General features: G+C 42.1%; 1 protein-coding gene across 2 annotated transcripts in view; it reads left to right on the forward strand.

Annotated features, from left to right (window-relative positions):
* The window catches only part of klhl17 (kelch-like family member 17), a 74,504-nt gene extending 60,321 nt beyond the window's left edge, over positions 1 to 14,183 (forward strand). For both annotated transcript variants that reach the window (XM_059952321.1, XM_059952320.1), the window contains one exon: positions 8,929 to 14,183. In XM_059952321.1, coding sequence (XP_059808304.1) covers positions 8,929 to 9,157 — 229 coding nt within the window. In that variant the 3' untranslated portion in view covers positions 9,158 to 14,183. The remainder of the gene's footprint in view (positions 1 to 8,928) is intronic.
* The last annotated feature ends 8,151 nt before the right edge of the window (positions 14,184 to 22,334 follow it).

Consider the following 22,334-nt stretch of genomic DNA (forward strand, 5'->3'; position numbering starts at 1 on the left):
GAGTTGAACAGGTACTTTGGATCTGTCTTCACTAGGGAAGACACAAACAATCTCCCAGATGTAATAGTGCCCAAAGGAACTAGGGTAAAGGATGAACTGAAGGAAATTTATATTAGGCAAGAAACGGTGTTGGAGAGACTGTTGAGTCTGAAGGCTGATAAGTCCCCGGGACCTGATGGTCTGCATCCCAGGGTACTTAAAGAGGTGGCTCTAGAAATCGTGGATGCATTGGTAATCATTTTCCAATGTTCTATAGATTCAGGAACAGTTCCTGCTGATTGGAGAGTGGCTAATATTGCCCCACTTTTCAAGAAAGGAGGGAGAGAGAAAACGGGGAATTATAGACCGGTTAGCCTGATGTCAGTGGTGGGAAAGATGCTGGAGTCAATTATAAAAGAGGAAATTACGACACATTTGGATAGCAGTAGAAGGATCAGTCCGAGTCAGCATGGATTTATGAAGGGAAAATCATGCTTGACTAATCTTCTGGAGTTTTTTGAGGATGTAACTATGAAAATGGACAAGGGAGAGCCAGTGGATGTAGTGTATCTGGACTTCCAGAAACCTTTTGATAAAATCCCACATAGGAGATTAGTGGGCAAAATTAGGGCACATGGTATTGGGGGCAGAGTACTGACATGGATTGAAAATTGGCTTGCTGACAGGAAACAAAGAGTAGTGATTAACAGGTCCCTTTCGGAATGGCAGGCTGTGACCAGTGGGGTACCGCAAGGTTTGGTGCTGGGACCGCAGCTGTTTACAATATACATTAATGATTTAGATGAAGGGATTAAAAGTAACATTAGCAAATTTGCTGATGACACAAAGCTGGGTAGCAGTGTGAAATGTCAGGAGGATGTTATGAGAATGCAAGGTGACTTGGACAGGTTGAGTGAGTGGGCAAGTGTATGGCAGATGCAGTTTAATGTGGATAAATGTGAAGTTATCCACTTTGGTGGCAAGAACAAGAAGGCAGATTACTACCTAAATGGAGTCAAGTTAGGAACAGGGGAAGTACTACGAGATCTAGGTGTTCTTGTACATCAGTCAATGAAAGCAAGCATGCAGGTACAGCAGGCAGTGAAGAAAGCTAATGGCATGCTGGCTTTTATAACAAGAGGAATTGAGTATAGGAGTAAAGAGGTCCTTCTGCAGCTGTACAGGGCCCTGGTGAGACCCCACCTGGAGAACCTTTTGTGTGTAGTTTTGGTCTCCAAATTTGAGGAAGGACATTCTTGCTATTGAGGGAGTGCAGCGTAGGTTCACAAGGTTAATTCCCGGAATGTCGGGACTGTCATATGTTGAAAGATTGGAGCGACTGGGCTTGTATACACTGGAATTTAGAAGGATGAGAGGGGATCTGATTGCAACATATAAGATTATTAAGGGATTGGACACACTGGAGGCAGGAAGCATGCTTCTGCTGATGGGTGAGTCCAGAACTACAGTTTAAGAATAAGGGGTAGGCCATTTAAAACAGAGATGCGGAAAAACTTTTTCACCCAGAGAGTGGTGGATATGTGGAATGCTCTGCCTCAGAAGGCAGTGGAGGCCAAGTCTCTGGATGCATTCAAGAGAGAATTAGATAGAGCTCTTATAGATAGCGGGGTCAAGGGAGAGGGCAGGAACGGGGTACTGATTGTGTCTGATCAGCCATGATCACAGTGAATGGCGGTACTGGCTAGAAGGGCCAAATGGCCTACTCCTGCACCTATTGTCTAAATTTTATTATCAAATATGTTCTTGATTAGTCAGGGCATCAAAGGTATTGGGAGAAGGCAGGAGAATGGGGTTGAGAGGGAAAATAAAATAGCCATGTTGGAATGGCAGAGCATTCCCAATGGGCTTAATAGCCTGATTCCACTCCTATGCATTATGGTCGTATGATTGTGGAAAATGACAAGTTTCATTATTGTCGAATACATATGTATATGTCACCTTTTATTTCTTTTTCAATCTTTTTATTGAATTTCATATATAAAAAAACATAACATAATAATGAATAGGTTATAAGTACAATAGACTTGAAATTGAATTAATAATAAGATAACAATATCCTATTAAAATATGAACAGAAAAAAATAGTACATTAATCAATCAAGCCTATAATAATTATATATGGAAAAAATAAGAATAATCATCAAAAGAAAAAAAAATTAAAATACAAGAAAAAATATATATGAGAAAAAAAAACACTAAACTAAAGTAACATGGACAATAATAACAGTTTATATGTATATGATAGTGTCAAAAACTCCGGAACTCCATACCTGAACAAGAATAAACAGAGAGAAGGTCTGGAAGAGGCCAAATTAATTCATATGAAAATGTCGAATGAACGGTCCCCAAGTTTCTTCAAATTTAATTGATGAGTCAAAAATAGTGCTTCTAATTTTTTCCAAGCTCAGAAAAGAAATAGTTTGAGAGAACCACTGAAACGTGGTAGGAGGATTTACTTCTTTCCAATTTTGTAATATAGACCTTCTGGCCATTAATGTTACAAAAGCAATCATTCGTCTAACTGAAGGGGAAAACTGATTACCATCCTCATTTGGTATACCAAAAATTGCAGTAATAAAATGAGGTTGTAAATCGATATTCCAAATTGAGGAAATGGTAGCAAATATGTCCTTCCAATAGTTATATAAAGTGGGACATGACCAAAACATGTGGGTCAATGAAGCCACATCTGAATGACATCTGTCACATTGAGGGTTAATATGAGAATAGAATTGAGCAAGCTTATCTTTAGACATATGAGCTATATGTACAATTTTAAATTGTATTAAAGCATGTTTAGCACATATAGAAGAAGAATTAACCATTTGTAAAATTTTTTCCCATTTTTCTGTTGATATATTATATTGAAGTTCTTTTTCCCATTCTTGTTTAATTCTACCTGATATTTCTGGTTGTATCTTCATAATCATATTATAAATAAAAGCCACTAATCCTTTCTGACAAGGATTTAAGGTAAAAATCAAATCTGAGAAATCCATTGAAGTTTAATTGGGGAAGGATGGTAAAACTTTATGTAAAAAATTTCTGATTTGTAAATATCTAAAAAAGTTAGTTTTAGGTAACTTAAATTTGTTGGAAAGTTGGTCGAAAGACATCAAACTACCTTCAAAAAAAAGATCACGAAAACATTTTATACCTTTTCCATATGCTAAAAGCTTGATCTGTCAAAGAAGGTTTGAAAAAAAAATTAAGTAAAATAGGGCTATCAAGAACAAAGTTTTTCAGAGTAAAAAACTTACGAAATTGAAACCAAATACGTGATGTATGTTTGACAACAGGGTTGGATATCTGTTTATTGAATTTAACTAAATCAGCAGGAAGAGAAGAACCAAGAACGGAGACTAGAGAATATCCCTGTGCCTCATTGCATTCTAGATTTACCCACTGTGGGCACAATGGTGAATCCAAATCTAATTTCCAATATATTAAGTTACGAATATTATTCGCCCAATAGTAAAATCTAAAGTTAGGTAAAGCTAAACCACCATCTTTTTTAGATTTTTGTAATTGCCTTTTACTTAACCTGGGGTTTTTATTTTGCCACACAAATGAGGAAATTTTTGAATCAATGTTATCAAAAAAAGATTTAGGAATAAAAATTGGTAAAGCTTGAAATAAATATAAAAATTTTGGTAAAATCATCATTTTAATAGCATTAATCCGACCAACTAATGATAAGGATAAGGGAGACCATCTTGTAGTAAGTTGTTGAATTTGATGGAGCATAGGTAAAAAATTCAGTCTAAATAAATCTTTATATTTCTTGGTAATTTTTATACCTAAATAGATAAAGTTATCAGTAACAACTTTAAATGGTATCCTGTCATTCAATAATGTTTGCGTGTTTAAAGGGAATAAATCACTCTTATCCAAGTTTAGTTTATAACCAGAAAAACTACCAAATTGAGCCAACAAGGATAAAATAGCGGGAATAGACCTGTCGGGATCAGAAATATATAACAACAAGTCATCAGCATAAAGTGATAGCTTGTATAATTTCTCATTACGGGTAATATTAGGAGATTCACGAATAGCAATGGCTAAAGGTTCTAATGTGATATTAAATAATAAAGGACTTAAGGGACAACCTTGTCTCGTACCATGAGATAATTGAAAAAAAGAGGATCTGTAATTATTTGTAAGAACAGAAGCAACAGGTTTATAATATATTAGTTTGATCCATGATATAAAATTAGGACTAAAATTAAAATATCTCAAAGCATTAAATAAGTATGTCCATTCAACTCTATCAAAAGCTTTTTCAGCATCTAATGAAATAACACATTCTGGGATTGTGGGTGATGAAGTATAAATTATATTAATCAATTTTCTAACATTAAAAAAGGAATACCGATTCCTAATAAAACCAGTTTGGTCTTCTGAAATAATCTGTGATAGTACCTTTTCTAACTTAATAGCTAAAATTTTTGTAAGAATCTTAGAGTCTACATTTAACAGTGATATAGGGCGATAAGATGCACATAAAGTAGGATCCTTATCTTTTTTAAGAATTAGAGAGATAGTAGCTTCATAAAAAGATTGAGGTAATATCATGAAGTTTCATGGAATTGCCATCTTGAAAATGGGGGTAATATTAGTATTAGTTTGTGCGCCTGCCGCTTGGCTCTTTTTCGAGGGGTTGGGGGAGGGGGGAGGGATCTTTTTTCACGCTTTTGCTTTTAGTTTATGGGCCGACTTTAAATTATTAATATTGTTGAGGTGTCATGTTCGCCGGTTGCTCCTGAATCATTTTTCCTTCTTCCTGAATTATGGGTTATGTGTCTTTTTAACCTTTTATGATATATACAACTAATATTGGCATGATGGATAAGTCTATTAATTTTAGCTCTTGGAATACTAATGGTTTAAATCATCCGATTAAACGTAAAAAAATATTTAAAGTATTCCATAGACTAAATGCTAATATTATTTTTGCACAGGAGACCCATATTAGGAGGGAGGATAATCAACGTTTTTTTAGGTTCTGGAAGGGTCAACAATTTCACTCGAATTGTACCGCCAAAATTAGGGGTGTGTCTATTTTTATAGACCCCTCAATTTCGTTTACACATCATGAAATTATTTCTGATCCACAGGGCAGATTTTTGTTGATAACTGGTTCACTTTTTAATCAAAAAGTGGTTCTAGTTAATATTTATGCTCCAAACTTTGACTGCCCTGAATTTTTTAAATGTTTATTTACTTCCCTTCCTAATCTAAATGAATATATGTTGATAATGGGTGGAGATTTCAATTGTTGTCTGAATCCTTCGATGGATAGATCTAAACCTATCTGAATTCTTCCGAATAGATCTGCCTTACTTATTAATTCTTCTATGGTTGATTCGGGAATTACTGAAATATGGTGGTTTTTGAACCCTAAAGATAAAGAATTTTCGTTTTTTTCACATGTATATCACAGTTATTCTAGAATTGATTATTTCCTTATTGATTATCGTTTATTAACGGATGTTACTGATTGTAAATATGATTCTATTACTATTTCGGATCATGCACCTTTGAAGTTATCTATCAAGATTTCAGACTTTTCCAATAATAACTAGATCTTGGAGACTTAACGCTACTTTGCTTCAAGATCCAGAATTTATCACCTACATAAAACAGCAAATTGACTTGTTTTTCTCAACAAACTATACAGAAGAGATTGACAGAGGAATACTTTGGGACTCTTTTAAGGCTTTTATCCGTGGACAAATTATCTCATATTCTGTTGGTAAAAGAAAACAAAGATATTTAGATATTGCTTTATTAGTGGATAAAATTAAAGAAATTGGTGAGATTTATTCCGTGACTGCTACCAAAGAACTTTATAAGAAGAGAGTTGAGCTTCAGATGGAGCGTAGCTTATTATTATCTTCTTCAATTGAGAATCAATTAATTAGGACCAGGGCTCAATTTTATATCCATAGTGATCGAACTGGTAAATTGTTAGCTAACCAATTAAAAGCTATTTTGACTAAGCGACAAATTATTAAAATTCGTAAACAAGACGGTAATCTAACTACTGATCATAAAGAAATCAATAACACTTTTCAAGATTTTTATAAATCTTTATATCAATCAGAATTTGATGGCGATCTGTCCATTATGGATAATTTTTTTAACAATTTGAATATTCCCAAACTGACAGATGAAGATCGTAGCTTGTTCAATGCTCCTATCTCTTTGGCCGAAATAGGAGAGGCCATCTCATCAATGAATTCAGGGAAAGCTCCTGGTCCTGATGGTTATATTATAGAATTTTTTAAAACTTTTTCTTCTTTGCTTTCCCCTTGGTTATGTGAAATCTTTAATGATGCATTTGCTATGTCACCTTTTATTAGTCTAAGATTCAGTTTCTTTCAGGCATTTACAGGAAAATAAAGAAATTCAATAGAATTTATGAAAAACTAGAGATAAAGACTGGCAAAAAACCAAAGTGCAAAATTCATCCCTAGTACTCAACTAAACTTGTCATTTTCTACAATCATAAGGCATGGGGAGAGAATTATACCTTTTGGCCCATTGAGTCTGCTTTGCCATTCTATCATGGCTGATATATTATCCCTCTCAACCCTATTCTCCTGCTTTCTCCCTGTAACCTTTGATGCCCTGACTAATCAAGAACCTGTCGACCTCCACTTTAAATATACCCAATGGCTCGGCCTCCACAGCCATCTCTGGCAATGAATTCCATAGATTCACTCTTCCTCCTTATCTCTGTTCTAAATGAATGCCCCTCTATTCTGAGGCTTTGTCCTCTGGTCCTAAACTCTCCCACTATTGGAAGCATCCACTCCACAACCACTCTATTTAGGCCTTTCAATATTTGATAGATTGCAAGGAAATCCCTCCCCCCCCCCCCCATTCTTCTGAATTCCGCTGAGTACAGGCCCAAAGCTACCAGAGACATTCTCTCTCTCTCTCTCTCCCTCCCCCCCTCTCTCTCTCCCTCCCCTCTCTCTCCCTCTCCCTCCCTCCCTCCCTCCCTCTCTCCCTCTCCCTCTCCCTCTCCCTCTCCCTCTCCCTCTCCCTCTCCCTCTCCCTCTCCCTCTCCCTCTCCCTCTCCCTCTCCCTCTCCCTCTCCCTCTCCCTCTCCCTCTCCCTCTCCCTCTCCCTCTCCCTCTCCCTCTCCCTCTCCCTCTCAGACCCCTGGTCAGTGTTTTCCATTCCCTCTCCCCCAGGTGACATTCTGGCCATCAACTTTCCACTCTACTGCGGTTACTGACGCTTCATGTAAAGCACTCTTGCTCAGTTCAGAGGGACAAGTTATCGGCTCTAATGCCACAGCTCCGAATCAGGGCAAGCAGACGCGATGGGCTGAATGTCCTAATTCTGCTCCTATATCTTTTGGTCTTCTGGAGGGAAAGAGAAGACAGATCCCCTGTCTGCACATCGGTATGTAGAGCTGTCACAATGCCAGCTCATCCCAGCCCACTCGTTTGTGTGAGGAATGTGAGTGTGGTTCAGAGCTCCAAGCCAGCAGTGGAGGAATGTTGCTGGGCAGCAAGCCAGAGGAGTGGCTGGGCAAGATGGTGGTGATGGGCGAGGCAGGAATGCAGATCCATTCCCACAGACTGAGTTCCCAGACATTCCAGCAGCTCAGATAATAGAGCTGCTCTCTCATAGTTCCAGTGACCCTGACCTCCGGTGCTCTCTGTGTGGAGTTTGCACGTCTCCCCACCTTATGCCGTGGCTTCTCCCTGGATTCTCTAAACTTCTGGGTCAGGAGATAAATTGGCTGCTGTACACTTCAAAGTTCAAAGTAAATTTATTACCAAAGTACATATATGTCACTGTATGAAACCCTGAGATTCATTTTCCTGTGGGCATTTACAGTAAATACAAAGAAACACAACAGGCTCAATGAGAAACAGCACACAGCAAATCAGACAATCAACCCATGTACAAAAGTTAATAAATCGTACCAATAGAAAAAGAAAACAAACAAAAAGGATATTAATAATAAATAAAGAAGCAATAGGTATCGAGAGCACGAGGTGAAGAGTCCTTGAATGAGAGTCCATCGGTTGTGGGAACACTTCAGTGTTGGGATGAATGAATTGATCCCCTCTGGTTCAAGAGCCTGAGGGTAGAGGGTTGGCGGTTCCCTTTATGCGCAGTAGTGTAACGGTTAGCATAATGCCGGCAACCCAGGTTCAACTCCACCGCTGTCTGTAAGGAGTTTGTGCATTCTCCAGTTTCCTCCCACAGTCCAGAGACATACGGTCTAATAGGTTAATTGGCCTCTTGGATGTAATGGGGCAGTGTGGGCTGGTTGGGCTGGAAGAGTCTCCATCTCTAAATAAAATAAAACGTGAAGTTGAAATCAGTGCAGGTATTGGGATGTGTGGGGGAGGAATTGATGGGAATGTAGGACGATCCCAAATGTTGACAACCTCTGAGCAAGGTAAAAACATTTGGCAGGCTGTTGTGGTTTGTGTAAATTTAAAGGAATTCAAGTCAAGTCGCTTTTTATTGTCATTTTGACCATAAACTGCTGGTACAGTACACAGTAAAAACGAAACAACATTCCTCCAGGACCCTGGTGCTACATGAAACAACATAAAACTACACTAGACTACGTAAAACAACACCAAAACTACACTAGACTACAGACCTACACAGGACTACACAGTTATTGTGCATTCAGTGACACCTCTGTGTCCTGGCAGAATAGAAAGTCAGATGCATGTTCACAGGCATTGGGGGTGAAGTCTATTGTGTTCCGTCCCAGTGGGTAAAAAAAATGGCACAAATGCTGATGGTACTTGATGGGCCTGTACTGGGCTATAGTGTTCTATATTCTAAGGTGATTCCAGTTTAGTCTACCATGCTGACAGAAGTGCTTGTGTCTGTAATGATGTCACACATGTTTACATACACTTTAACCTTTGCCCTTTCCAGGAGCACACACGACCTCGTGGCGATGGACGGGTGGCTTTATGCAGTTGGTGGGAATGACGGGAGCTCAAGCCTTAATTCCATTGAGAAGTACAACCCTCGTACCAACAAGTGGGTGGCGGCCTCCTGCATGTTCACCCGGCGGAGCAGCGTGGGTGTTGCCGTACTCGAACTGCTCAACTTCCCCCCTCCATCTTCGCCCACCCTCTCAGTTTCTTCCACCAGCCTCTAACGCTCGAGCCAGAGGCCGGGCATTACCTCAGTATGAACACACAGTCCTCCTCGAAGGAGCCGGCCGCCGCCACGTGACTTGCTCTAGGGGCTGGCTCTGCTGCAGATTTTTTTTTGGGTACCATCAGAATCAACAAAACGACATCCCGAGCATCAGAAGAGAGGCCCACACCTCGCCACTGTTGTAGCATAAGATGGAGTGAAGACACTACAGCCACAACCTGGTTGTACATTGTGAACTGGCGTTACTCCAGGCAATTGGGGTCAGTTCTGGAACCTCCAGACTTTAGTTGGGGGCTTGGAATTCATCCAATCCTGACATCAGCTCAAGAGGTTGAGAACCGACGCGATTGCCAATAACGTCTCTGGAAGTTAGGCCAATGCCCAAGTGGCTCTATTTGAGAAACCCACAGTACTGAGCAAACGTAGGCTCTGTTGTTTTCTGAGCCCTATTCCATCTGAGGTTGGTTTATTCTTGGCATGTTGCACGTTTATTTAATGTCGAAGAAAAATCACCGATAGCCCTCACAAGTGACAAGAAATGCGGTTACTGAGTGCAGTGGTGATCACCAAACACCTCCTTTACAATGACTTCCTCAAAGTTGCTAAGTTATTTTCAAAGCTATGTAGCATATTACTTCACATATCAGCTCCTTGGTAATGACCATAACCAGAACACAGAACATTGGACATGAAAAGATGCAGGTGAATGGACAGTAATATTCCACATCCTCTGGGTTCAGACATCTAACAGAATGCAGAAGTAAGCTATATATTTGGTACTGACCACCACCAGTGGATTCCCTCATGACCCACTAATTAATGCTTACTAGGGGCAAGAAGACTGTTTAATGTATTCAGTACTGTGCAGAAGTCTTGGGTATCTCTCTCTCTCTCTCTCTCTCTCTCTCTCTCTCAGATGCCAAAGACTTTTGCACAGTACTGTATTTGTCAACGTGGAGTAGAGAGTGAGTTTATAAATCTGGTGGTAGCGAAGGATGTTTGGAATGGCGAGGGTGGAGCACCGTGGCAGGGCTGGGGACGTGCGACACAGGTGCAGACACACCCAGCCCTGAGACACCAGGCAAAGTCATTTGATTCCAAACAATCGGTTTACTGATCATTACAGAATGTCTCTCTGGTGCTTCCCACTCTCAGTCCACAATAGAGACCCATATCACAATCAGGTTTATCATCACTCACATATGTCATGTTTTTTTGTGGTAGTTTTACAGTGCAATACATAAAAATTACTACAGTACTGTGCAAAAGTCTTCAGCACCCCAGCTATACATATGTGCCTAAGACTTTTGCACAGTACTGAATCTTTTAAAATGGGAGGTACGTTGACTTCTAATCATTTGTCTTCACCTTCGCAAACTTGTTTATTTTAACTTACTGTCACCCTCTGGTCTCCATGTCATTAGTAACAGACAGAGTGCGGCAGCAGTACAGTGTGAAGAAATAGAAAAGCAGAGGAAATAGTTGATTGTGAACCTTATTGAGAAAGCAAGGATTGGACATGATCTACTGAAAATTATATCTTCATTTCTCCCAGGAGATGCAGAAAAGATGTAGAAGATTAAACAGTGTTATGTTGTTTACAGTTTTGCTTAAAGTTTATCCTCCTTTAATTTTATTCCACCTCCCCACAAAGTGAATTGTAATATGTTTCTCCAACATGGTTGTAATGCTGCCCCTCTCTGTAGGTCATTTGTCGATTGCTCACACAGCTCCTGGGTCGGGGTCTCAACCTTTTTTGTGCTCACACAGCTCCTGGGTCGGGGTCTCAACCTTTTATGTGATCACACAGCTCTTGGGTCGGGGTCTCAACCTTTTTTGTGCTCACACAGCTCCTGGGTCGGGGTCTCAACCTTTTATGTGCTCGCACAGCTCCTGGGTCGGGGTCTCAACCTTTTTTGTGCTCACACAGCTCCTGGGTCGGGGTCTCAACCTTTTATGTGCTCACACAGCTCCTGGGTCGGGGTCTCAACCTTTTATGTGCTCACACAGCTCCTGGGTCGGGGTCTCAACCTTTTTTGTGCTCACACAGCTCCTGGGTCGGGGTCTCAACCTTTTATGTGCTCACACAGCTCCTGGGTCGGGGTCTCAACCTTTTATGTGCTCACACAGCTCCTGGGTCGGGGTCTCAACCTTTTTTGTGCCGTTAAGCAAGGGGACCATGGGCTCCAGGTTGGGGATCCCTGTCCTGGATAGTGTGTGCTTAACCAGACCTGTATTTCTATTTTATAGGATGCCACAATGGAGTAGGCATTAGTGCGACACTATTGTAGCTTGGGGCATCAGAGTTTGGAGTTCCTTCTGTGAGAAATTTGTACGTCCTTTCTGTGAGTGCGTGGTTTTCCTCCCACGTTCCAAAGACGTCCTGGTTTGTAGGTTGATTGGTCATTGTACGTTGTCTAGTGTTAAATAGGTAGGTTGCTGGGCAGTGGGGCACTAAAGGCCTGTTCTGCACTGTGTCTCTGGATTAGGGGTTCTCCACCTTTTTATGTCATAGACCCTTATCATTAACCGAGGGGCCTGTGAACCCCAGGGTGGGCACCCTTGCTCTGAATAAAATAAAATAATTTTTTTTTAAATCACAAGATCCTTTAATGGCAAAACCATGTTTTTTCAGAAAGATATACAGTCATGCAGCGATCTAAGCTAAACTGAATCTAAAGCTTTACTGTTGACTTTTCAGGATGAGACACTTCATCAGGTCTCTGCCTAAAATGTCAACTGTGTATTTCCTTCCAGAGACACTGCCTGACCTGTTGAGTCCCTCCAGCATTTTGTGGGTGTTGCTCTGGATTTCTAGCATCTGCATAATCTCTGGTGTTTAACTTTCTCTTGCTCATCCAAAGTTTCAATAACCGTGTGGACATTTCCCTAGGCAGAAATGGCTAATACGAGGGGGTATAATTTTAAAGTGATTGGAGGAAACTATCAGGGGTGGTGTCAGCGACAGGTTTTTTAAACACAAATGGTGGGTGCATGGAATGCTCTCATTTTTTTTTAAATTCAAATAAGCAATGCAAAAAGAGAAGTTTCAGCTGCAGTATTCCAGACGGAATATTTGACGATTCCCCTTGGAGCAAAGAGTCATCACTCTCCGGTGGGTTTAATTTTAAATGTGGTGTAAGTTAACCAAAATCAATGTAAAGTATTGATTAGTAGAGGAAAACGTCAAACATATAAGGAGTCATATTAGTCATGATATATTGATGGCAGACGTCCAAAGGAGCGAAATGGTTTCCTCCTGGTCCTTCGTTTCAATCTGTACATTTTTTCCAAATGGATGTGTAGAGATGATAAGATCTGACAATGCAAGTGTCGGAATCAGAATCAGTTTAATAACACTGGCACATGTCATGAAACTTGTTGTGCGGCAGCAGTACTTTGCAATGCACAATCATAAAAGCTGTAAATTATAATAAGTAATATATTTAAATTAAACAAGTAGTGCAAAAAGAAAGAGAAAAAATAAATTGAAGTAGTGTACATGAATTCATTGTCCAATCAGAAATCTAATGGTGGAGGGGAAGAAGCTGTTCCTAAAGTGTGTGTGTGTGTGTCTGTCTGTCTGTCTGTCTATCCCTCTTCAGGCTCCTGTACCACCTTCTTGATGCTGGCAATGAGCAATGAGAAAAGGGCATATCTGTGTGATGGGGGCCCTCAATGATGGATGTCACCATCTTGAGGTATCACCTTTTCAAGATGCCCTCAATGCTGGGGAGGCTAATGCCCATATTGGAGCTGGCAGTTTACAACTTTCTACAGCTTTTTCTGATCCTGTGCAGTGGCCCCTCCATCCTAGACAGTGATGAAACCAGTTAGAATGCTCTCCATGGTACATCTGTAGAAATCTGCTAAAGGGCAGAAAACTTAGGCTAAACTGTATGTGATGGTGCTATATCCAACTCTTCCTTTCACTCTCTGACACAGCAGATGCATTTTCATCCCGTTACCAAGAACAAACATTTACATAAAGAAGGAATCCAATTAATTGTGACTTGAGTGCAAATGAAAATACAGTAACTAGCTGCCAGAAAACAAAATGCTGGAAAGACTCATTAGGTCAGGCAGCATCTGTGGAAAGAGAAAAAGATGTTTAGGTCGAAAACCTTTTGTCAGCACTGAGTTGGTGACTTAGGGAGTAATTCTGTGTAAGGTCAGAGAGAAGGAACAAGACCACAAGACGGGAGTGCAGACCATTCAGCCCATCAAATATGCTTCACTATTCCATCATAGTTGACATTTTCTCTTTTCACCTCAATCTCCTGCTTTCTTCCTGTAACTATTGACACACTTACTAATTGAGAACCTATCAACTTCCTCATTAAATATACCCAATAACTTGGCCTCCATGGCCATCTGTGGCAATGAATTTCATAGATTCACTACCCTCTGGCTAAAGAAATTCATCCTCACCTCTATCCTAAATGGATATCCCTCTATTCCGAGACTGTGCCCTTTGATCTTCGACTCCCCCACTGTAGGAGATATCCTCTCCACGTCCACTCTATCTAGGTCTTTCAATATTTGATAGGTTGCAATGAGATTCCCACCGACCCCCATCCTACAGTGAGTACGCTCCTCATACATTAACCCTTTCATTCCGGGATAATTCTTGTAAGCCTCTTCTAGGTTGGTCTGATCCATCAAACCATCTCAGAAAGATGCCCAAGTGGTCAGTTGTTAAAATGGGCTCCCCAGCCTACAAACCTTTTGTAAGTTTACTCTCCGTACAGCTGATCACCTCTGTTTTCGTTTTGTTCTCTGTTAGATTTTGCTCCTCCCTAACCTCGGTGCAATGACTTAGCTTTCACATGTGCAGCTATGAAGAAAATGAGATGTTTGAACAGGCTGGTGAAATGCCACGGGTCTATTTTAATTTACTGTTAACACATGTGAAATTGTTGCTTATTTATGGGTAATTTATGTTATGTGAAATGTTTTCATTACCTTTGCACTAAAAGAAATAGCAATACAAGCTGTCAAGTGAAATAAATGTCCTTTTCTATGACTGTTGGAGTTGGTTCATTTGTCTATGAAAAGATTCCAAATGTCCATTCAAGTGAAAATGCATTAGAGTCATGAGAAGATACAGATATAGGTGCCTTAGGCCTCTGTGTCAACCATTGAAAACTCACACTAATCTGATATTAATCCCATTTTTATTTATTTTTGTAGTTCCTTAAGGTTGCCATAGACAGGTGGGAGGTAGGTGTAGGGATATGCTCCCAGTACCTGATAAGTCTCCTAAAGCCATGTGTTCAAATTGCCTCTGACACAAGTCCAGGTCCTGACCTCACGTGTGCCTTAGCCACAAAGCCCGGTGAAACAGTTTCTGCTGACAGGAGAAGGAGTAAAGGTGGATCGCTGGCACCAGTCGCAGTGGGAGATGGGGCTTGTCAGCCATGGTTGGCAGCTCATCTAGGAGAAGGAAAACTGATCTCAGACCTCCGCTGCCTTCCAACTATACCCACTTGTGGGGAAGGATTCAGATGTAAGCCTCGAGGGAAAATTCAGAGCTGGAGTCCCTAAGGTAGTCCTATGTTGACTGGCAACTGTTCTGCTGCCAAATAGTCTTGGTCTTTGCTGGTCCTCTGGGCTCATCAGCTGTGTGGAGAGGGGGAGCCTGCTACATGGGCAATAGCCTGCTCTCCATATCATGCTGCCCTGGCTTGTTTATCAACAGAAGGCACTGCACCAACAATGTAGTCAGCTAGGATGCAACATCCTTGGTAGATCCCTCACATTCATTCTTCTTGGTGGTATGGTAGCGTAATGGTTACCGCGATGCTATACAGCACCAGAGGTCAGAACTGAATTCTTGTCATTGGCCCTTTGAGGGACTGCATCACTGTGTTGTATATTGGTGGAAATCAACAAGGAAAAATCTAAGCTGCTTTTGATAGACGCTTAGATTCAACACCACAGTTTGAGATTACCCACCTAAACAGCTTCCAAATACAGGCCACTCTTCTCCTTGACCCAGGAAGTGAACACAGAAGTGGATGTGGTTATTCAACTTGGGGAACCTTCAAATGTTCCATCACTTCTGACAAAGGCATGGAGCACTACAGCACAGAAACAGGCCCTTTTGGCCCATCTAGTCCATGTCAGCCTGGTCTTCTGTCTGGTGCCATCTACCTACACACGAATCATAGCCCTCCATACTTCTCTCTTGCACCTATGTATCCAAACTTATCTTCAATGTTATAACCAAACTCTCATCAGGCAGCTCATTCCACATTCTCATCACTGAGTGATTTCCCCTTAAACATTTTACCTTTCACCCTTAACTTATGACCTCTAGCATTCCCCCCATTTTAAACCCTCATAATTTTATACACCTCTATCAAATCTCCCCTCAATCTCCTACAGTCCAGGGAATAAGGTCCTAACCTATTCAACCTTTACCTATAACCCAGGTGCTTCAGTCCCGGCAAAATCCTTGTCAATTTTCTTTGTACTCTTTCAAGCATATTGATATCTTTCCAGTAGGCAGGTGGCCAGAACTGCATGCAATACTCCAAATTTGGCCTCACTGACATTTTATAGGACTTCAAAGTAACATCCCAACTCCTTCGCTCCTTCCGTTACAAAAGGCAGAATCTCCCAATGACTGCTCATCTCAATTCTGCTTCCTATTTGCACTCCACTGCTGCCACAATGACTCCGTGTGGAGAAGCAACACCTCAGTCCACCTGGGTAGCTTCCAATCTGATGCCAGGAACATCGATTTCACTAACTTCCAGTAATTTCTCTCCCCTCCCCCTTCTCACCTACCCATCACTCCCCCTCCCCCCCCCCCCCACTGGTCTCCCTCCTCTCCATTCTTCCATGCTCCACTGACCTCTCCTGTTAGATTCCATCTTTCCCCTATCACCTCACAACTTCTACACCTTCCCCTCCCCCACCTCCTTCATCGGGCTTCTTTCCCCTTCCTTTCCAGTCCTGAGGAAGGATCTTGGCCCAAAACACTACCTGCTTATTCATTTCCATAAATCCTGTCTGGCCCACTGAGTTCCTCCAGCATTTTGTGTGTGTTCTATTCCCCATTCTGGCTCCCCTCTTCTCACCTGATCACCACCTTCCTCTGGTGGCCTTCCTCCTTCTCTCTCCCATGGAGCACTGTCCTCTCCTGTCAGATTTCTCTTTCTTCAGCCCTTCACCTCTTTACCCTTCCAAATTCTTCATCTCTCCCCCTCCCCCCACCTTATTCTGGCTTTCTCTCCTCCCCCCCCCCCCCACCCCACCCCATCCTCCTTTCTGGTGCTGATGAAGGGTCTCGACCTGAAGTGTCAACTGTTTATTCTCCTCCACGGATGCTGCCTGACCTGTTGTGTTTCTCTAGTATTTTGTGTGTGATCCCACTCCCTGTACTCAGCGCTGTTGATTTATGAAGGCCAATGTGCCAAAGTTTCTCCCTCGTTAGACCAGGACATTCAACCCAATCAGGTAATGCCAACTGTTCAGTTCCAATTGTGCCTCTGGCCATCTTTCTCCATCTAAATCTATTAGATCCCTCTTCCTCAATCAACCTCCCACTAATGATACTGACACCACTTAAATTAACCACCACTGTTAACATCAGTAATTTACTGAACGTAAGGTGACAACAAATCTGAGAATCATCCAGGACTTCTGTATAAAACACTCATTCCACTGTTCACACTTTCCCTGAAAAACTGAGGATTCTTGAAAGAGAAATCAGTCTATATATGTTTATGTAACTCTCTGGAAGTGTTAGCACAGGTAAACAGAGTAGTGAAGAAGGCACGCAGCTTGCTTGCTGTCATTGGCCAGGAAATTGTTGCAGCTGCCCAAATAGTTGATTGGGCTGAGTGCAGTTCTGTTGTAAGGGTATGATTAAACTGGAGACGGTGCTGAAAGTTCGCACATTTGGAGAACTTAAGGAAAGATTGAATAGGCTGGGACTGTTTCTGTCACAATGTAGGTGCCTGAGGGATGACTTAATTATAAAATTATGAATGGTGTAAAATACTGGTGATAATTAGTAATTTTCCCAGCCTAGGGGAGTTGAAAACTAGAGGGCACAGATTTAAGATGGGGAAGATTTAAAGGGGATCTGATGAACAGCTTTTTCCACAGAGGGTGTTTGGTATAATGGGACGACCCGCCCGAGGAAGTGATGGAGGTGGGTACAACTGCAAACTCCAAGAGGACCATAACCTTGTGGTTTGGAAGCTTGCGTGCCTCGGTGACCCAGAGAGCAATGTCGGCTGGAGTCAGGGCTTTATGCTTTGGTTCTTGGTAGGATCACCCATGCCAAACAGGTCAAAGGGAAGAGGCCAGTCTAAGAGTGGTCCTCTGGTTCTTCAGGTTTGGGAGTTTGGTGCAGGGCTAACAACCCTGACTGGTCAAGCAGCAATGAAGAATCCTTCTACATCTGAGTGTGAAGGTATTCCTGAGTCTCCAGCCAGGATTTGCATGACTGACAGTGGTGAAAACTGAGAGGAAACAACTAACATGATGAAGGAAGTCCAGAGTTTGAAGACCTTCATTGCTGCCCTAAACACCAGTGGTATAACAGGCAGTAAGTAGGTACAATGGCAAAGTTTAGCAGACATTTAGACGGAAATATGGATAAGAAAGAGTTGGAGAGGTATGATCAAAGTCGAGTTTATTGTCATCTGCACGAGTCCGTATCCACAGGTACGATGAAAAACTTACAGCAGCATCACAGGCATGTCGCATATAAGCATTCGCAATGGAAAATGGCAATGGCAACAGGTGCCAAGGGCTGTTGGTTGATCAGTCACCGTTCATGCGGTGAGCAGCAGTATCATCAAGGCTTGAGGTCAGGCTACTGTTGGTACTGTCTGCTGGATGGGTCCAATCCGACACCGGTAACAAATGGCCCAAACTGAGTCAGTTTGATGAATTGTCAGGGCCAGACAGAGTGCACCAATACACAGCACCAGGCCCTAAGACAGTTTCTACTCTACTGGTACAAAACTACTGATCAGACTCCTTGGACATTAAAGATGAACTCTTGATCTCCCAGTCTACCTCATCATGGCCCTTGCAGCTTGTTGTCTACCTGCACCACGCCTTCTCTGTAACACGATATTCTGCATTCTGTACACACGAGATTCCGCAGATGCTGGAAGTCCAACACAAAATGCTGGAGGAACTCAGCAAGTCAGGCAGCATTGATGGAAATGAATAATCAGTCGACATTTCGGGCCAAGACCCTTCTTCGGGGCAGTAAAGGAAAGGAGATGAAGCCACACGTTACAGCGCCAACAATGCTTGGCATAAGCCCCTTTCCTCCCTCCCATCCTCTCTATAGATGCTTCCTGACCTTTCATGAATAGTTTATTACAAATAGTTACTAACTAAATCCAGCTGGGGAATAGGAAGACATTCCTTTACTCAGGATTCAGTTTGAATGTGGGATTGGTCACTATAGGATGATCTAAAGGGAATTGGGTGGGTTCTTGTGTGAGAAAGCAACATTGAAGGGCTGGTAGACTCACTTTGAGGAATCCTGCAGCTCATAGTCTCAGTAATTATTTATTTACTTTCCTTATTATTTGCGCAGTTAGTCCTCATTTGAATGTTTGCCCATCTTTGCCATATGTGGTTTTTCATGGATTCAAGTATCTTATTTTATTTTCCTGTGGATGCCTGCAAGAAAATTAATCTCAAGGTTGTGTATGGTATAGATGCTTAGATTAAAAAAAGAACTTTGAACTTTGGTATGAGATAAATGGAAAGCTGTAATCGGAAAGAGGCAGAGGTTTAGAGGGCAATAATGTCAGGGCAAGGGTTTGGATTTCATAACCACTGGCATTGCACAGCCAGGATCAGGGAACATGTCAGGTGCCACCTTTCTGGGATTGTGCAACATCTGAATTTCTCATAAGGTTCATTACAGAGTCATTTTAATTCAGTCAAGACCAGATCATTACCTAATGCATTCCCGTCAACCAACTAATCGGATGTTCTCAACAAGTTCATATATTATAAACAAGGAAGTTCATGAGACTGGAGAATGATTAAAGATGATCTTATATTTGTCACATGTACATGAAAACATACAGTGAAATTCTTGGATTGCATCAACAACCGAAACAGCCCAGGATGTGCTGGAGAGAGCCCACAAGCACTTGAATTCCAGGCACCATGGTGAGGTAGTGGTTACTGTGACGCTATTACAGTTCGGGGCATCAGAGTTTGGAGCTTAATTCTGGCGTCCTCTGTAAGAAAGCTTATCTGTCTTTCCCGTGAACGCATGGGTTTCCTCCCACAGTTCTAAGATGTACCCATTAGTAGTTTAACTGGTCATTGTAAATTGTCCTGTGATTAGGCTAGGGTTAAATCGGTGGGCAGTGGGGCTCTTTGGGCTGGAATGGCTAGCTCCACATTGTTACTCTAAATAAATAAATAAAATAGTGTCACCGTGCTTCGGGCCTTGCTCATTACATCCCGTAGCTGCTTTCTAACCTCCAGTTCTTTGTGTATAAGGACGTCCAGATTTCTTTGACCACAGCCCATTCTGGGGCAGACCTGGTGGTAAAAAAGGCATCTGGCATGCTGGAGGAACTCAGCAGGTCAGCCAGTATCTATGGAGAGGAATAAACAGTCGACATTTTGGGCCAAGACCTGTCATCGGGACTGGAATGGGAGGGGGAAGAAGCCAGAATAACAAAGTGGGGGAGGTGGACCGAGCACAAGCTGTCTGATGATAAGGTGAGACCAGGTGAGGGGGAAGGTGGGTGGGTAATGGAGGAGGGATGAATTAAGAAGGTGGGAGGTGATAGGTGGAAGAGGTAAAAGGGTGAAGAAGAAAGAATCTGATAGGAGAGGAGAGTGAAGCATAGGTGAAAGGGAAAGAGGAGGGGCAGCAGAGGGAGGTGATGAGAAGGGGTGAGAGGGGAGCCAGGGTGGGGAGTAGAAAAAGAAAGCAGGAGGGAAAGGGGGAGAAATTACTGGAACTTGGAGAAATCAGTGTTCATGCCATCAAGTTGGAGGTCCCCAAATGGAATATGTGTTGTTCCTTTAGCCTGACAGTGGTCTCATTGTGACAGTAGAGGCGGCCAGGGACCAACATGCTGCAAGGAGAATGGAAAGTCAAATTGAAATGTGTGGCCACAGGGAGATCCTGACTTTTGCGGTGGATAGAGTGAAGGTGCTCGACAAAGTGGTCCCCCAATCTGAATCGGCTCTCACAGATATACAGTATTGCACATGGACTCTTTCTAGGCCTTTCAATATTTGGCAGGTTTCAATGAGATCCCCTCTCATTCTTCTGAATTGCAGGGAGTACAGGCTCAGATGTCAGCAAGGACTAGGTGGGCTGAAGGGCCTGTATCTGTGCTGTAGTGCTCTATAACTCTTGTTCAGAGGATAGATTTTCAGCCACAAAGTGCAGTTCTGATAGACAAGTAAAGTGTGAAGGCTCCACACAAGATAGGTTAGGAGATAAAAGGATTTATTATCACTTGTCAGTCCTTGTTTCAGTAATTCTATTACACTTCTTTCATCTACAGTGAATGCTCGTGAGAAAGTGAATGTCAGGGTGGTACTTGGCAGCATATACGTACTATATTTAGGTAATGAATTTACTTTGAACTTCCGAGTTTTTTACTTTGGACTTTGAATTTTTCAGTTGTTGGAGCTGCACTCATTAAGTTGGTCGGAGAATATTCCCACCATGCTCCTGACTTGTGCCTTGCCAATGATGGAACGGAGGGCTGAGTCACACCTAGTTCATCACCTGCTCTTTGAAGTAAATTTTAAACCCATAAAGAGGTGACTCAGTGACATTTACATCCTGCTTCACAGATCAGACCTGTCTGCTTTCACAAGCAAATCTGGCCGTGGGAAAAGGAAATCTATTACTTTCCAAGAAGATTTTATGCTCTCACTGATTTCCAAATTAGTTTGAATTCTAGAAATCTCCATTAAATGGGATCACCTAACTTTGGTAAAGTGTTTAACAAAGTGTTAGAATGGCAAGGTAGCTTAGTGGTTAAGGTAAAAGACTTACCAGTTGGTGGGCTAATTGGTCCCTGTAAATTATCCTGTGATTAGGCTAGCATTAGATTGGAGGATTGCTAGGCAGTGTGGCTCAAAGGGCCAGTTTTGGGCTGAATCCCAATAAAAAAATAGATAGGTGGATAAATGTGCCAGAGATCCAGGATCAGTCCCATCACTGTCTGTAAGGAGTTTGTACGTTCTCCCCATGAGATTCCTCTGGGTGCACTGGCTTCCTCCCGCAGTCCAAAAATGTACAGATCAGTAGGTTAATTGGTCACATGGGCGAACTGGTTGGCTCAGGCCTGTTGGGCTAGAAAGGCCTGGTATTGAGTTGTATCTCTAAATAGAAAAAAAACTAAAAGAAAACTATAATGGTATTTCTAAATATCCCCCAACCAGCTCTATATATCATAGACACATTCCTCCCCACCATCAGTAGTACCAACAGGAAGCTCTGAATCAAGAAGCTAACTTTCATCTCCAAAGATCCCCAACATCGTGGGCTGGAAGGGCCTGTTGCTGTGCTGTATCTCTATAAAAAAATAAACAACAGCATAGTTATAGAGCACTACAGAGTACATGGCATTCAACTGCGATGAAGGGACTCTCAAGACCGTGAAGATTAATACCATTAAGAAAGTCTTAGACTTCAAGTACCTCGGGTCAAGAATGATGAGTTTGTAGAAGGACATAAAGGCGCTGGTGTGGAGGGCTATGAACGACATGAAGAAAACCTGGAGGTCGAACCTGACCGGAGGGCTCAAACAGAGGATCTTCACAGCAGTCATAGAGTCCATTCTTACGTATGGATGTGAGACGTGGACACTCACTAAGACCATGAGAAAGTCACTGGATGGTTGCTATACACGAATGCTCCGGATGGCTCTTGACGTGAGTTGGCAACAGCACATGACGAATGTCGAGCTCTATGACGACCTTCGATGCTCACTACTACAATCAAGGCGAGAAGACTGAAACTAGCGGGGCACTGTCTATGCCACCCCGAGCTACCTGCCAGCCTAGTCATCACATGGGAGCCCAAGCATGGGAGGATGAACCGTGGGTGCCTCCCAAGACTATGGTCAACACGCTCCTAGAAGATAGCAGCACGGCTAATGTAGATGAACTGAACACACTGATGAGGAAGAGGGAGGTGT

This window comes from Hypanus sabinus, chromosome 27 (assembly GCF_030144855.1).
Source record: "Hypanus sabinus isolate sHypSab1 chromosome 27, sHypSab1.hap1, whole genome shotgun sequence".
Taxonomy (NCBI): domain Eukaryota; kingdom Metazoa; phylum Chordata; class Chondrichthyes; order Myliobatiformes; family Dasyatidae; genus Hypanus; species Hypanus sabinus.